This window comes from Aegilops tauschii, chromosome 7 (genome assembly GCF_002575655.3).
Source record: "Aegilops tauschii subsp. strangulata cultivar AL8/78 chromosome 7, Aet v6.0, whole genome shotgun sequence".
Lineage (NCBI taxonomy): Eukaryota > Viridiplantae > Streptophyta > Magnoliopsida > Poales > Poaceae > Aegilops > Aegilops tauschii.
Window position 1 is genome coordinate 113,598,854 of NC_053041.3, and position 14,980 is coordinate 113,613,833.

The 14,980-nt window shown below is 44.6% G+C and overlaps 1 protein-coding gene across 1 annotated transcript; it reads left to right on the forward strand.

Annotated features, from left to right (window-relative positions):
- The first annotated feature begins 7,854 nt into the window (after positions 1-7,854).
- On the forward strand, positions 7,855-13,459 carry LOC109767449 (LEAF RUST 10 DISEASE-RESISTANCE LOCUS RECEPTOR-LIKE PROTEIN KINASE-like 2.4). The gene is made up of 5 exons (XM_073503196.1): positions 7,855-7,882; positions 8,605-9,390; positions 11,566-11,601; positions 12,065-13,130; positions 13,220-13,459. Exons 1-5 carry the CDS (start codon positions 7,855-7,857, stop codon positions 13,293-13,295), a joined length of 1,992 nt encoding a protein of 663 aa, XP_073359297.1. The 3' UTR covers positions 13,296-13,459.
- The last annotated feature ends 1,521 nt before the right edge of the window (positions 13,460-14,980 follow it).

Here is a 14,980-nt window from a genome sequence, read left to right on the forward strand (position 1 = left end):
CCCTTGCCCCGGGATACAAGACGTACGACGAATGCCAAAGGACTCAATTGCCCAACCATATGTCCTACGTTCTTAGCCGAGTAAATTGCATAAAACCACCACTTTGAGGGCTTGGTTTGCGAAAAACACTAGGATACAGATTCTCTGCAGAAAGCACCACGTCTTGCGTAATTGTTTTGCAAAAACCACTGATCGGCGGATCGGGCTGAGTTAAGTGAGTTTATGACAGGTGGGGCCCGTTTTTCGCGTACGTGGCACTCCAGGCCGTACCGACAGCCGTTAGACGGCGCCGTTCGGTTCTAGCAGTCAAAAGCGCGAACCGTTACTCCTTCTCCACTCTGCTCGCTCGCTCTCTGCTCGCGCTCGCTCTCTGCTCGCTCTCGCTCTCTTCTCGCTCTCGCTCTGTTCTTGGTCGCCGCACCCGTCGCCGCCGCGCCGCAGCGCCATGGTGTCGTGGAGTGATGGGTCGGATAGCAGCGAGCACACCAGGCAGTACATGAGCTCAGATTCCGACGACGGCACCATTAAGGTCAGTTCTCAGAGTTAGGGTTAGGGTTTGATATTTGGGGATTTCTGGAATGAGCTTCTTTTCAAACATTGGACCAAATCTCTGTCATTCCTTCGCACTCCAGGTTCCTGCTAGCACCGAAGACTCAGATTTCGAGGGCCCTGAGACAGATATGTATGTTTTGTGCCATGGACACGGGAAGGCAGCAGAAAGGCGCGTTGCTTTCGAAGAGATCCACACCGGCAGGAGGTTTCTTTGTTGTGCAGAGAAGGTATGGTTCCAACTTAACTAATTGGAAGTTGTTGATTAACTTAACAGATCTGTCATTTGTTTGCCATGGACATGTAATGTGGCACTCCAGCAGGCATTGTATTATAATGTGAAGTTCGGACAGTGGATTCATTAAGTGTTTACTCTGCCAGCATTGTTTAGTCTGGTTCTGGCAACATTGTTTAGTTAGGTCATTTTTTAACTCTGCCATGTTAGCTTATTTTAGGACAGAATATTCATGGGTTAGCACACCAGCATTGTTTAGTTTGGATCTGGCAATATTGTTTAGTTAGGTCATTTTTTAACTCTGCCATGTTACTTATTTTAGGACAGAATATTCATGGGTTAGCACACCAGCATTGTTTACTTAGTAGTTGTTTACTTTAGAGCATGATCTGAATTTTAGTATAAAGTAATCTAGCCTATCATTGTAAGCAAGTCACTGTTATGTAATTCATTTTGTTAATACTCTTTTTTCAGGAAGGTAAAAACTGTGGACTAGTAGAATGGATTGATCCATCTTGGCCCACTACCCTTGAGAATGCACTGTTCAAGTTGTGGTCTATGTATGAACAGAGTAAGATGGACAGAAATGAGGAATGTCTGATGCATTCATTTACTGTTCATGACCTGACACAAGAGAAGAAGAAACTCCAGGCCAGCTATGAGAAGTTGGTTGAAGATCTCAATGCACTTATGGATGCCCAGGAGCAGAGGGCAGTGATAGAAAGGAAAGATGCTGAAACAACCATGTTGCAGGAGAAGTATGACACTTTGAAGAACATAGCAGCTGCTCAAGGTACTGTCATTAGGAACATGAAGTTGAAGCTAGCTGAAGAGAAGAAGAATTTGCAGATCCACATTGATGAGCTCAAGAAGACAGTTGAAGAGAGCAATGTGAAGCTGGAGGGGATCAAGGCCATCATAAATGGATAAGCAGTGCAAGAGAAGAATGGGCAATATCATTTGGCATTTGCTGACCTTTTGTAGGGTGTGGTTTGGCATTTGTTGTAATGATAGTAGTTTAAATTCTATTAACTATGAGTACTCCTGAACTATGGATATGTAATCTTAAGAAAGATGTTTGCATTTGAACTAGTGCTGAATGTGGTGCTATTTGAACTAGTGCTGAATGTCAAACTATGATTATGTATGGAGTTGAACTAGTGCTGAATTTGGTGGTATTTAGAGCTGGTTAATGTTATCTTAAGTAATCTGTTTGCAATTGATGATTTTTTGCTTTAGTATGTTCCTGTTCAACTGATAATTCTGAGTTAAGTAGGGTCAACTAGGGTTGTTTTTGGCTTTTTATCGACGCCGAGGCATCAAGTAGGACAAGTTAGGGTTTTTGGCTTTTTGTCGACGCCGAGGCATCAAGTAGGCCAAGTTAAGGTTTTTGGCTTTTTATCGACACCGAGGCTTCAAATAGGGTCAATTAGGGTTGTTTTTGGCGTTTTGTCGATGTCGAGGCATCAAGTAGGCCAAGTTAGGGTTTTTGGGTTTTTATCGACGCCGAGGCATCAAGTAGGCCAAGTTAGGGTTTTTGGCTTTTTATTGACGCCGAGGCTTCAAGTAGGGTCAATTAGGGTTGTTTTTGGCTTTTTGTCGATGTCGAGGCATCAAGTAGGCCAAGTTAGGGTTTTTGGCTTTTTATCGACGCCGAGGCACCAAGTAGGGTCAAGTGATGGTTTTTTGGCTTTTTATCGAGACCGAGGCTTCAAGTAGGGTCAATTAGGGTTGTTTTTGGCTTTTTGTCGATGTCGAGGCATCAAGTAGGCCAAGTTAGGGTTTTTGGCTTTTTATCGACGCCGAGGCATCAAGTAGGCCAAGTTAGGGTTTTTGGCTTTTTATCGACGCCGAGGCTTCAAGTAGGGTCAATTAGGGTTGTTTTTGGCTTTTTGTCGATGTCGAGGCATCAAGTAGGCCAAGTTAGGTTTTTTGGCTTTTTATCGACTCCGAGGCATCAAGTAGGCCAAGTTAGGGGTTTTGGCTTTTTATCGACGCCGAGGCATCAAGTAGGGTCAAGTGATGGTTTTTTGGCTTTTTATCAACACCGAGGCTTCAAGTAGGGTCAATTAGGGTTGTTTTTGGCTTTTTGTCGATGTTGAGGCATCAAGTAGGCCAAGTTAGGGTTTTTGGCTTTTTATCGACACCGAGGCTTCAAGTAGGGTCAATTAGGGTTGTTTTTGGCTTTTTGTCGATGTCGAGGCATCAAGTAGGCCAAGTTAGGGTTTTTGGCTTTTTATCGACGCCGAGGCATCAAGTAGGCCAAGTTAGGGTTTTTGGCTTTTTATCGACGCCGAGGCTTCAAGTAGGGTCAATTAGGGTTGTTTTTGGCTTTTTGTCGATGTCGAGGCACCAAGTAGGCCAAGTTAGGGTTTTTGGCTTTTTATCGACTCCGAGGCATCAAGTAGGCCAAGTTAGGGTTTTTGGCTTTTTATCGACGCCGAGGCATCAAGTAGGGTCAAGTGATGGTTTTTTGGCTTTTTATCAACACCGAGGCTTCAAGTAGGGTCAGTTAGGGTTGTTTTTGGCTTTTTGTCGACGTCGAGGCATCAAGTAGGCCAAGTTAGGGTTTTTGGCTTTTTATCGACGCCGAGGCATGAAGTAGGCATCAAGAATATCACAGCATCATGACTATCACAGCATCAAGAGTATCACAGCATCAAGAGTATCATAGCATCAGCAGTACTACTAGAATGCCATAGTTTGACACAAAATGATCATAACAGTTCCATAACTGGAGTAATAGAATTCCAGAGTAGCATAACTGGAGTAGCATAACTGGAGTAGCAGAACAACACAACATAGTTTGACAACACAACTAAAATGCCATAGTTTGATACAACATCAACACAACCAAATCACCATCATCACCATTTTGCTCCAGAGGCAGTCAAGTAATCCTTCATTCTGTTGCTGGGCTTCCTGGCTCTCTGGGAACCATCACTTGGTCTTGGAGGCATGAAAGCTAACCTTGGTCCCTTCGCAGCAGCTGATGAAGATCTGGTTGCTGGAACCATCACTTGGTCTTTAATTCTGGCCCTCTAAACCCAACATTTTGAAAGTTCTGGTAAATGTGTCTGAGGCAAAACCTTTGTGGACAATTGGGAAAGACTCTGTTTATGGCTTTAAGCAGGCCCTGTGTGAATTTAAGTAAAGCTAACTTAGTGACTACACCTAAATGATTGTGTAACTACTACAAAGAACTAACTGATTGTTTACAAAAAGTAGCTACACCTAAATGCAACTAACTACTAGAAAGAACTAAATGAAAGCTAGCACAAGTGGATTTCATTACCTTCTGCCTATCAGAAATTATTGTGTAGTTGCCAAACTTCCCAGATTGGCCACCTAGTGCTACCTTCAGCTGATACAGAAACCAAGTCCAGGAATCTGTGTCTTCCTTATCAACAATTCCAAATGCAATGGGAAATATATTATTGTTCCCATCTCTTCCAGTAGCAGCAAGGATCTGTTGACCAGTAGTGAGCTTTATGAAGCATCCATCCAGACCTATAACAAGTTAACACATTAGGCAAACTATTTGAAAACACACATTATTCAAACACACATTAGATACCAAGGAATTACCTATGAATGGTCTGCAGCCACTGAGAAACCCTTCTTTGCATCCATTTAGGCAATAGAATAATGCATGAAACCTAGGGTTTGTGCTTGGATGCTCCCTCAAATGTCTTGTTGTCACTATACACCTTGAACCTGGATTAGTATCTAGCACAGCCTACAAATAATCCCTAATCCTGGTGTACTGGGCCTTCTGATCTCCTAACACAACATTCTTTGCTGCCTTCTTAGCCCTGTATGCCATGTGGGTTGATATTTTCACTCCATACTTGCTCTTTGCAGTGTTAATTATAGTAGTGATTGTTGTGCATGGGTCATTTCTGATTGCTTCCTCACAAAACTTTGCAACCCACTTAGCAGTAACTTTTGTGTTCTCTGACACAGAAGGACAAGTGTGCACCACATACTGCTTCCTTATGGTAAAAGTCTTCTCATTTGCAATCTGAGAAGCTGCTATATAAAAAGGGCATGTCTCATCTATGCATTGTGCTATAACCCTGTCACTGCAATTTCTATGGTACTCATAGTTCCTGTTCTGTGCAATGTGCATTGTTTGAAGTGCATTCCTGAACTGGTACACATCAATGAAGCAAAGATGCTTCACAAATTGCTCAGCCGGGTGAGCTCTCTTCTCATCATACCATAACCTTTCCTTCATCTTCTTAGCTCTGCTTTTCCTGCCATTGGGCATAACATATGCCAATGCCTCTGCACCATCATCATCTTCCACACCCAAGTCCATTGGTTTCTTGTCTTCATCAGAAGATGGTATCCAGTCCTCCTCAAACAACTCCTCTACACTTGCATGTTCTCTGCTTGTTGGGCCTTTTATGTGTTTCTTCTACTTTTTCTTCTTCTGTCCATCTTGCTCCTGCTCCAGATTACTCTCTTCCTCCAGCGTACTCTCTTCATCCTCTTCATCCTCTTCCTCCTCTTCTTCACTTTCAGGCTCATATAGTGCATCCTCCTCCTCTGTCTCATACATTTCCTCAACATCTGTGTCCCCTTCAAAATGAAGGAGTGGATCTTCCCTCTGTCTTCTCATCTCCTCAAGCCTAGCAAGGATATCACCATATTCTTCCAAATCATCATCATCACTGTCCTCCTCATTATCCATCACCGCAGCTTTTCTCTTCACAGAAGTGACCTTCTCTTTATTTTTCTTATTCTTTCTAAACATTTGAATTTCCTTCCTCCTTGTCTCCTCCATAACCTTTTCAATTTCCATTTGCTCCTCTGAATTGTATACATGATTTTCTTCCACTTGTACATAACCTAAAGCAAGTTGCTCCTCCAAATTGGTGCTATGCTGTGTTTGAAACTGTATGGGCATTGGCTCCACTTCTGCTGCTTCTGAACTTGCTGCTGCTACATGCACATCTGGTGCACTGAACAACACTCCTTCTTCATCTATGTGATACAGTTTGGGCTCTCCAATTTCTTCTAGAGGGATTTGCTGCTCAATAACATTGGAGCTGGTGTTTATACTTGCAGCATTGGGAGAACTGGCCCTAACAACTGTCACATTCAATATCTTCTGATTTTGCAATGCTATGTTGTCTAGAATTTACTCAAGCTTGTCATCATCATCTATTTCTTCCATTCCTTCTACCCCTAGCCCAGGATCCCTGACATAGTACATGTAATCTTTAAATCCATAACCTTCTGTTTCTATCAGTGCTACTAGGTTGTAAAATGTTATGTCTGACACCATCATAGATATCTCAATGTTGTCTCTGTCATGGAAATGCATCCTCAATTCCCAAACCTCATCATCCAGACTGCAAATAATATAAAGCACTAATGAAACACTAATAAAACTAATAACCAAATGTAAACCCTAGGGCACAGGAAAAACAAAGCACAACATCGGAACTAATCTAAAAATGTCAACCCTAGGCACAGGACAAACAAAGCACATAATCTGAACTAATCTAAATAATGTCCTAGGGCACATGACAACAAAATCACAACATTTGACACTTGTACTGCATCTGATAGGATAGAACAATATGAACACTAACCCTAGGAGTACCCTAGCAACGCAATTGAATGGAGAACGGGAAGGGAAGAGCAAAGAAAAGTGGATCTCACTATACGCCGCCGAAGGATGACGTGATGTGCTGGCTTCCCGTCGGATTGGCCTTCACCGCCGCGGTGAATGCTCTGGCCGCCCTGTATTCCATCGAATACTGCGGGTCCTCCTCCTCTTCTTCCTCCGACGGTTTGCTAGGGTTCGAGCTCGCGCACAGCTCGCCTAGATCCACTCCGGGTCCTCCTCCACTACGTACGATGCGTGCGGCGCTGCCGGGCGGAGAGCCGCCACCAGCATCTCCACCTTTCGCCCGACTGCGCATCTCTGTGTTTCTATGGAATGGCGACGGCACCAATGGGGGAGGGCGACGGCAGCGGGAGCGAGGAGGAGGGGGAAGAAGAATGGGGGAGGGCGACGGCGGCGAGAGCGAGGAGGAGGGGGAAGAAGAATGGGGGAGGGCGACGGCGGCGGGAGCGAGGAGGGGGAAAAGAGACGGATGCGGGAGTGGATGACTAAAGACAAGCCCGAACGGCGCCGTCTAACGCCGTCTAACGGCTGTCGGGACGGCCTGGAGTGCCACGTACGCGAAAAACGGGCCCCACCTGTCATAAACTCACTTAACTCAGCCCGATCCGCCGATCAGTGGTTTTTGCAAAACAATTACGCAAGACGTGGTGCTTTCTGCAGAGAATCTGTATCCTAGTGTTTTTCGCAAACCAAGCCCTTAAAGTGGTGGTTTTATGCAATTTACTCTTCTTAGCCACATCAATTCTCTCTTTTATCTCCCCACAGCACATGCATGATCATTGGTTCAGTTTGCTGTGTCTTGCATTCGGTTGGCTCCTGCCTGCTTGTTCTTAGTCTTCGCCAGGGTTTGGTGGCTCTCACCTCACCATATTCTACCCATTCTGGCTCACCGACGCTGAGACGAGAAGATCTGGACTATGTGTGTTAGCAGGGGTGGGGCGGTCGAGGTCGAGGGGACGCCAGCCATGGTGCTTGGCGGCAGCGGCTGGGGGGAGCGGGGCATTAGTGAGAAATGTGATAGTTAGTGCAATCTGTCAAGCTTTAGTCCACGGCAGATGTCACATCGCAAACATATAGACTAATCAAGATTTTGATGTCCTCGGGAAACTGGCAAGTCGACGAATAATGACTTTGACCAACTCGTCATTGATTTGCTTCTCGTCTCTCATATAGTTGCACGCTCTTTTTTTTGTGTGTGTGGAAGAAAAGGGATCTTCCCATCTACTTCCTCCGTTCCTAAATATTTGTCTTTCTAGAGATTTTAAATGGTCATCACATACGGATGTATATAGACATATTTTAGAGTGTAGATTCACTCATTTTGTTCCGTACGTAGTCACCATTTGAAACCTCTAGAAACACAAATATTTAGGAACGGAGGGAGTAGTTTGCACACTTGTAATACACGCTACCACGGTGCAAGAAGATGCATCCGTTGCATGTCCCTGCAGCTGCCATGTTCTGATCAGTCATGCTTGTGCTCACCCTCGTATCTAGCACCACCAGTGATGTTTCGTCGTCCGGCGAGCTAGCCAGCGGCATGCGGTGGCCTCCTCCTCGTGCCGCGCCGTGTCCTCTCGTCTAGATAAAACCATGCATCCACCGTATTTGGTTGGATAGGCTGCCTCGTGGTGGATGCATGCAGATGCCGTCATGCACGCTTGCGAAAAAATAATCCACGCGTGATGATCACTGTATTATTCGCCCACGCGGCTATGAACCGAACGAGACCGCCTCTCAGGTCGTCAGTAATGGTTTTGGTTGCAAAAAAGAATGGTTTTGGTTGTTTTCCCCTACTAGGAGTAGGTAAGGAGGCGTTCAAAGTTCAAACCCAAACCCGGACCGACGAGGCGAAGACTTTCCTCCGGTCACTGGCTATAGGGCCCTGAGGACCCACGTAGCGGGTGAGCTCCCCACTACCGGTGAGTGTCGTGGTGATGCCCATTTCAGTCAAACTTCCGTCCCGTGTCGACGAACAGTCAACACATCCGGCAACCATATGCATGCATGAATGTCCCGTCTCACGTGTGTGCCTTCTTATCAGCAATCTCCTTCTCAATTCTCAACGTCTTCAACTGCCTCTCTTCACTGCACGCCTCCCTCTCTGCGTCACCCCCTAGCCGTTAGCCTCTTCAATCTTCCATTCCGTTGGAACAAGATCGCCCGATGCATATCCCGGCGGCCGCCGCCGTGCTCTGCTCAGCCACACTGCTGCTAACTGCCGTCCTGGCCACCCACGCCCAAAACACCACCATGACGACGTTGCCGTCATCGTCCACCTCCTGCGACCCGGCGATGTGTGGGGGCCTGCGCATCAAGTACCCGTTCTGGCTCGGCGGCACGCACCCGCCGGTCTGCGGCTACCGCGCCTTCCAGGTCACGTGCGACCGCAACGGCACGGCCTCTCTCCGGAACTCCATCTGGACGTACCAGATCACGGAGATCTCTTACGGCAACGACAGCGGCACTTTCCGGGTCGCCAACACCGATCTCTCCGACGGCAGCTGCGACATCATACTCAAAGTGAACGCCTCCTCCGACCTCGGCTACGCACCCTTCGGCATCAGCGGCACCAACCAGAAGCTCTTCTTCCTCTACAACTGCACCGACCTTGAGGCGCAGCCGCTGCCGCTTGCTTGGGCGCCCGTTAACTGCACGAATGCCAACGCGTCCATATTCAACTCGTTCGCGTTGCTCGCCGGCGGGGACAAGCCCGACAACAAATGGGAGCCGATACCGGGGAGCTGCACCGTGTCGATGATGCCGGTGCTGGGGTACCCTGGGGCGACCGGGGCGGACTACCGGCGGCTGATGAACAGCGGGTTTCTTGTCGAGTACACGGCCGACGACTGCAGGGCGTGCGAGGAGAGTGGAGGGTTTTGCCGGATTAACACCACCTACGATATCTTCGAGTGCCGCTGCTCTGACGGCATGTCTGACTCCATCATCTGTCATAGTTCAGGTAACTCTAGCGGCAGTTCAATCCCAGGTTTAAAGAATTTTGAATTTTTTGTCGTGTAAAGAATTTCAATTTAGTACTGCATGCATGTACTCCCTCCGTTCCCAAATATAAGTCTTTCTAGAGATTCTACTAAGTGACTACATACGGAGCAAAATGAATGAATCTACACTCTAAAATATGTTTACATACATCCGTATGTTATATTTCATTTGAAATGTCTAAAAAGACTTATATTTAGGAACGGAGGAAGTATATTCATATTTTTTTTATGATTGAACCAGTTTAGTCCGTGAGGTTTCGTTGGCTAATTACTCGCCCTCAAGAACAAAGACTAGAATTATGATATTGGTAAACTTCTGTAATATTATCTATCTGCAATTTAAATATAACATTGCATCAAAATTTGATAGAAATTGTCTAAAATTTTCGAAATAATTACTGAATTTATGAAATTTCGGTCGTTTCAGCGAGGAGCGATATGTTTCTCTATTTAAAATTTTGAATCTATTAATTAACTCTCGCTTTTGTCTTTGTCAAAATATTGATAAGGTTGACGAAATATCAATCTTCCTCACATTTGTGTTTTTTCCTTCTCCTTTCCTAGGGGATTATCTAGTTGGCAGTTTACATTTCTCACCAAAATATCTCTTCTTCCTTCTTCCTGCCACCAATCGTCTGGTGGCAGGGGTTCTGGTGGTAGGGTACCCAGCTCACCAGGACTCAACGCGGTATGCGGATCCGTCTTTGACGCTTGTTACCTGTCCACTAGGGAATTTAGTTTAGTTCAGTGTTCAACCACAGTTGGGATGCTTATCATTTTTCTCCCCTCCAAAATCCTTTGTATCTGGTCAGGGTTTAGGGCTTACATGGGCAACATGTGTGCGGGGATATCCATATCATGTATTCTTTGTGGCTCTGCGGCAGGTGCCTGCCTGAGTGTGGCCACCATACCTTCCAGTTTACCCGCGACAGCACAGACAAGGCCTCCCTCTGGATGAGATCCTCATCATCTCCCACCCAGAAAACTCCATCCGTGTCACCAACCTCTAGCTCTCCAACAGCGTGTGCAACATAGAACTCCACGTGGACACCTCTTCTGATATTGGCCTCCGCATCAGCATAGCCAACCAAGAGCTCTTCTTCCTCTACAACTGCGCCCTGCATGCGCGGCCGCCTCCGCTTACATAGGAACCCACGAACCATGCCGGTGGATCCAACACCGGTCGCTCAATAACTCATTTGTGTGGCTTGCTGCGGCATACAAGCATCATGACATTTGAAGCCCGATTCAGGGAACTGTAGCGTTGTTGATGATGCCAGTGTTGGGGTACGGGCGGTGCCTGATGAAGTTAGGTTTCTTCTTGAGTGCATGGCCGGCCGCTGCAAAGCGGACATGGAGATTTGGAAGATCAATATCGCCTATGATATCTTCAAGTGCCACTGCTCCAGCAGCGTCTCTTTGTCCATCATCTGCGGGCGGAGTTCACATATATAGTAGTGACAGTGAGTTTGATCGTAAAATAAGACACACCGCTTCTGTAGATTAAGTAGTCTTCGATTTTGGCGCACTATGTTAAGGGGATTTACAAGAAACATGAACACAACATGCGCGTACCTACTAGATGTAAATGGTTTACATTTATCTCCTACTAGTATGGCTGGTTTACTCTCTTTCTTAGTCAGGAGGTTTTGGTCGTTTTTGCGAGGTCTTTTGTATGACCATTTTAAGCTCATATGTGAAGTTGCAGCATTGATTATGGGGTCTGGAAAAGAGTTGGGTTGAGATTGTAATACCTAATTTTAACTTTTGAGTCGATCAGAAAACTATGTCTTATCAGTTTCATTGAATAAATGAAATTGGGAGTGGGACCTCCTTAATTCTAAGAAAAGCATGCCCATACCTGTTAATTACTACACAACGGATACTAAAATGCCTGACTAGTGTAAACCCAACAGAACGCACCCCGCTGGTCTAGTTCTGTAGCATAAGCAAACAATCTTTGGTTTAGCCACACTGGTTCATGGTGCTTGTAAATAGGATATTTGCAGGAAAAAATAACAGAGCATGCATTTTCCTGCATGTAGATTGAAATGCACCATCCAATGCAATGCCATTTAAACATACTTATATTGGGTGACAATGTTTTTACTCATAAATGTTGTGTTACATTCCAGGTAGTGAGAGGAGAGGGAAGAAGATTATGCTAATAGGTACGCTAATTTTTTTGCGATCTTTTCATATGTAGTACTAGTTTTGCAACCATGTACTCTTGCAGAAAGAGAAATTTAAACTACTGATGGTCTGAAAATCATTATGAATGTAGTACTCCCTCCATTTTTATATACAAGGCCGCAAACTCATATTACAGGTACCAAGATAAAATATAATGCCTTGTTTTGTAAATCAACTTGTCTTTTTGTTTACTGGGATCATTAATATGCCGCATGCATGCTAGGAAGGGATAGAAAGCTGAGTGGATTGTCATTATGATTGCATGCATGCAAGTATTAAACATGTTACTAATACGAGAAAACATCATTAACTTTTGTCTCGATTTCTGTTGGTGGCCTTGTATAGATGCAAAGTGTATTTTCCACAGTGGCCTTGTATAAGTAAATGGAGGGAGTATAACTTCTGGTTTACAAAAGAAAATAACATCTGCTTCCATCTCAGGTACTACATCAGCTGCTGCATCCTTTCTCTGTGCATGTCTTTATGTGCTGATATGGCATAGAAAAGGGAAAAGACTATGGTTTCTCCTTTGCAAGAAGGCTAGCAGCAACACTGAGAAGAATTACGAGGCCATGATAGTATCATATGGATCCCTAGCGCCAAAAAGATACATGTACTCAGAGGTAATGAAGATAACTTCTTATCATAACGATCAGCTTGGTAAAGGTGGTTATGGTGTGGTTTTCAAAGGAAGACTACACGATGATCGTCTAGTAGCTGTGAAATGTTTGCATGACTGCAAAGGAAATGGGGACGAGTTTGTTAATGAGGTTATGAGCATTGGCAGGACCTCTCATGTTAATGTTGTTAGCTTATTTGGGTTCTGTTTGGAGGGATCAAAACGAGCTCTTATATATGAATACATGCCCAATGGCTCGTTGGACAGGTACATTTATTCAGAGAACCCCAAAGAAATTTTAGGATGGGAGAGGCTCTATACTATAGCAATCGGGATTGCTCGTGGCCTCGAATACTTGCACCATAGTTGTAATACACGCATCATCCACTTTGATATCAAGCCCCAAAATATCCTTCTAGATAAAGATTTTAGCCCAAAGATTGCCGATTTTGGTCTAGCTAAATTGTGTCATACAATGGAGAGCAAGCTTTCAATGACTGGTGCTAGAGGAACAATTGGGTTCATCGCTCCAGAAGTTCACTCTCGAACATTCGGAGTGGTTTCAACAAAGTCAGATGTTTATAGTTATGGAATGATGCTTTTGGAAATGGTTGGAGGCAGGAGAAATGTAAAATCAATTGTTGCAAAATCCAGCGAAGAGTATTTTCCAGACTGGATTTACGACCACTTTGCGCAAGATGATGGATTACAAGCATGTGAAGTCATAGGGGAAATAGAGGAAATCGCAAAAAAGATGACCTTAATTGGCTTGTGGTGCGTACAAATACTGCCTGCATATCGCCCTACCATAACCAAAGTTCTAGAAATGTTCGAGAGAAGCTCAGATGACATGGATATGCCACCGAAGCAAAACTTTTCTGGATTGCCGTAAGATATTTGTCCCATATTTTTGTCCCTTTGTTTTTCTGTGCAATTATGATTATGCAGTAACTTAACCTACATGTCTCTCATTCCAGTGAAAGTTCAGCTCACAATATGGATGTACAAAGTTCAAGTTCTACCAGATCTGAGGAGATCAGCCTTGTGAATTAAAAAATCGTACAACAATCGCCAACTCTTTGAGCAGATAGGCCTTGTGAATCAAAGAGCCTACATTCATTTCCACCACAGTGAGAAGGTGGCCTGTACTAGAGTACATTCTGAAATTGAACAAGCGCAGCTAAATTCGGCATTGTAGTAGAACATATTCCATGTATCCATGACCTAGAGTCAAGAGCATCCACATGCCAGCATCCTAATTTATATACAACAGAAGGAATAAAATTAATTTTGATGAGTGTTGTGTTCAAACTGCTAAAAGGCATTGGAGAAGGACAACCACCAAGGCCCTCTTGCCTTCTTTTTGATAAGGAGGACTTCCCCCGGTCTCTTCATCGGAAAGATGCATGTGGCCACTTTATTGAAGCAAGTTCAACAAAAAAAATAGTCTGGCATGCAAATTACAACTCACAAAAGGAGGAAATAAAAATAAAGCAACTCAAAGCCATAACCGGCTGGACGAAAGGACATGAAGGACCTATCCTATTATGCGACCGCCATGCAAACCGGTTAAAGATAGCCCGTGCTGCCGTCTCCCATCGGTTGCACCCAGTAGCCAAATGCTCCCTGGAGCCCGTAGGAGTGAGTAGCAACCACGTACGGTTTCATGCCGTAACTCTGAAGATAACCTGCAAGAAGTTAATCACATAAAGTCTGTTAAAAATCATATCATTCCTGCAGTTCCATATAGCCCAAAGAAGTGCGCATATTCCAATCCGAATGCTTGACGCAATATCAGGATTCACTCCATTTAGCCACGTCCCAAACAACGCATCTATGCTAACTGGAGGAATAACATTAAAAGCTATATGTATGGAAGGCCAAGTAATTTTGCGAGAGGGCAATCGATAAATAAGTGTTGAATTGTTTCGTCGTGAACACAAAAGCAACATCATGAACTATCTACCCATCGTCGCTTTAGTAAGTTATATTTGGTAAGGATCACTTGCTTGTGTACAAACCACATAAAAATTTTGATTCGCAAGGGAACCTTAACTTTCCAAATGTGTATCGATCTTGGGATTGGGCCAGAATCAATAAGGTCTAAGTACATCGATTTGAAAAAAAAAATTGCCCGTTAGCTTCCAGTTCAAGGTGTCTCCCTGATCCGAGAGTTGAACGTCCATCAACCTCCGCACCAAGTGTAGCCAGGAGTTCCATTGTTCCCCTACTAGAGATCTCATGAACTGGATATTCAAAGGTACCATCTGCAATACTGTTCCTATGAATGCTCCTTACGTTGAGGAATATGATACAGGGAAGGATACTGAAGAGCTAGCAGCGTGTCGCCTAGCCATGTATCCTCCCAAAACCTTGTTGTCGTTCCGTCCCCAACAAAGAATTTCACCCTATGGAAGAAGGTCTCTTTTGTTCTCATGATTCCCTTCTAAAATGGCGAATCATTAGGTCTTACGGTACCTGAGCGAGAGTTTTAAAGTGCAAGTATTTATTTCTCAGGATGTGTGCCCACATGCCCTTCGATTCCTGCGATAACCTATATAGCCACTTGCTCAAGAGGCATTTATTTTTAATCTCGAGGTTCTCGATCCCAAGACCCCCCTGGTATTTTGGTCGACAAATAATATCCCATCTTGCCAAGCGATATTTTGTCTTAACCTCATCTGTCTGCCAGAAAAAATGAGATTGATAGAGTCAAGTCTCTTTCGTACCCCTTTAGG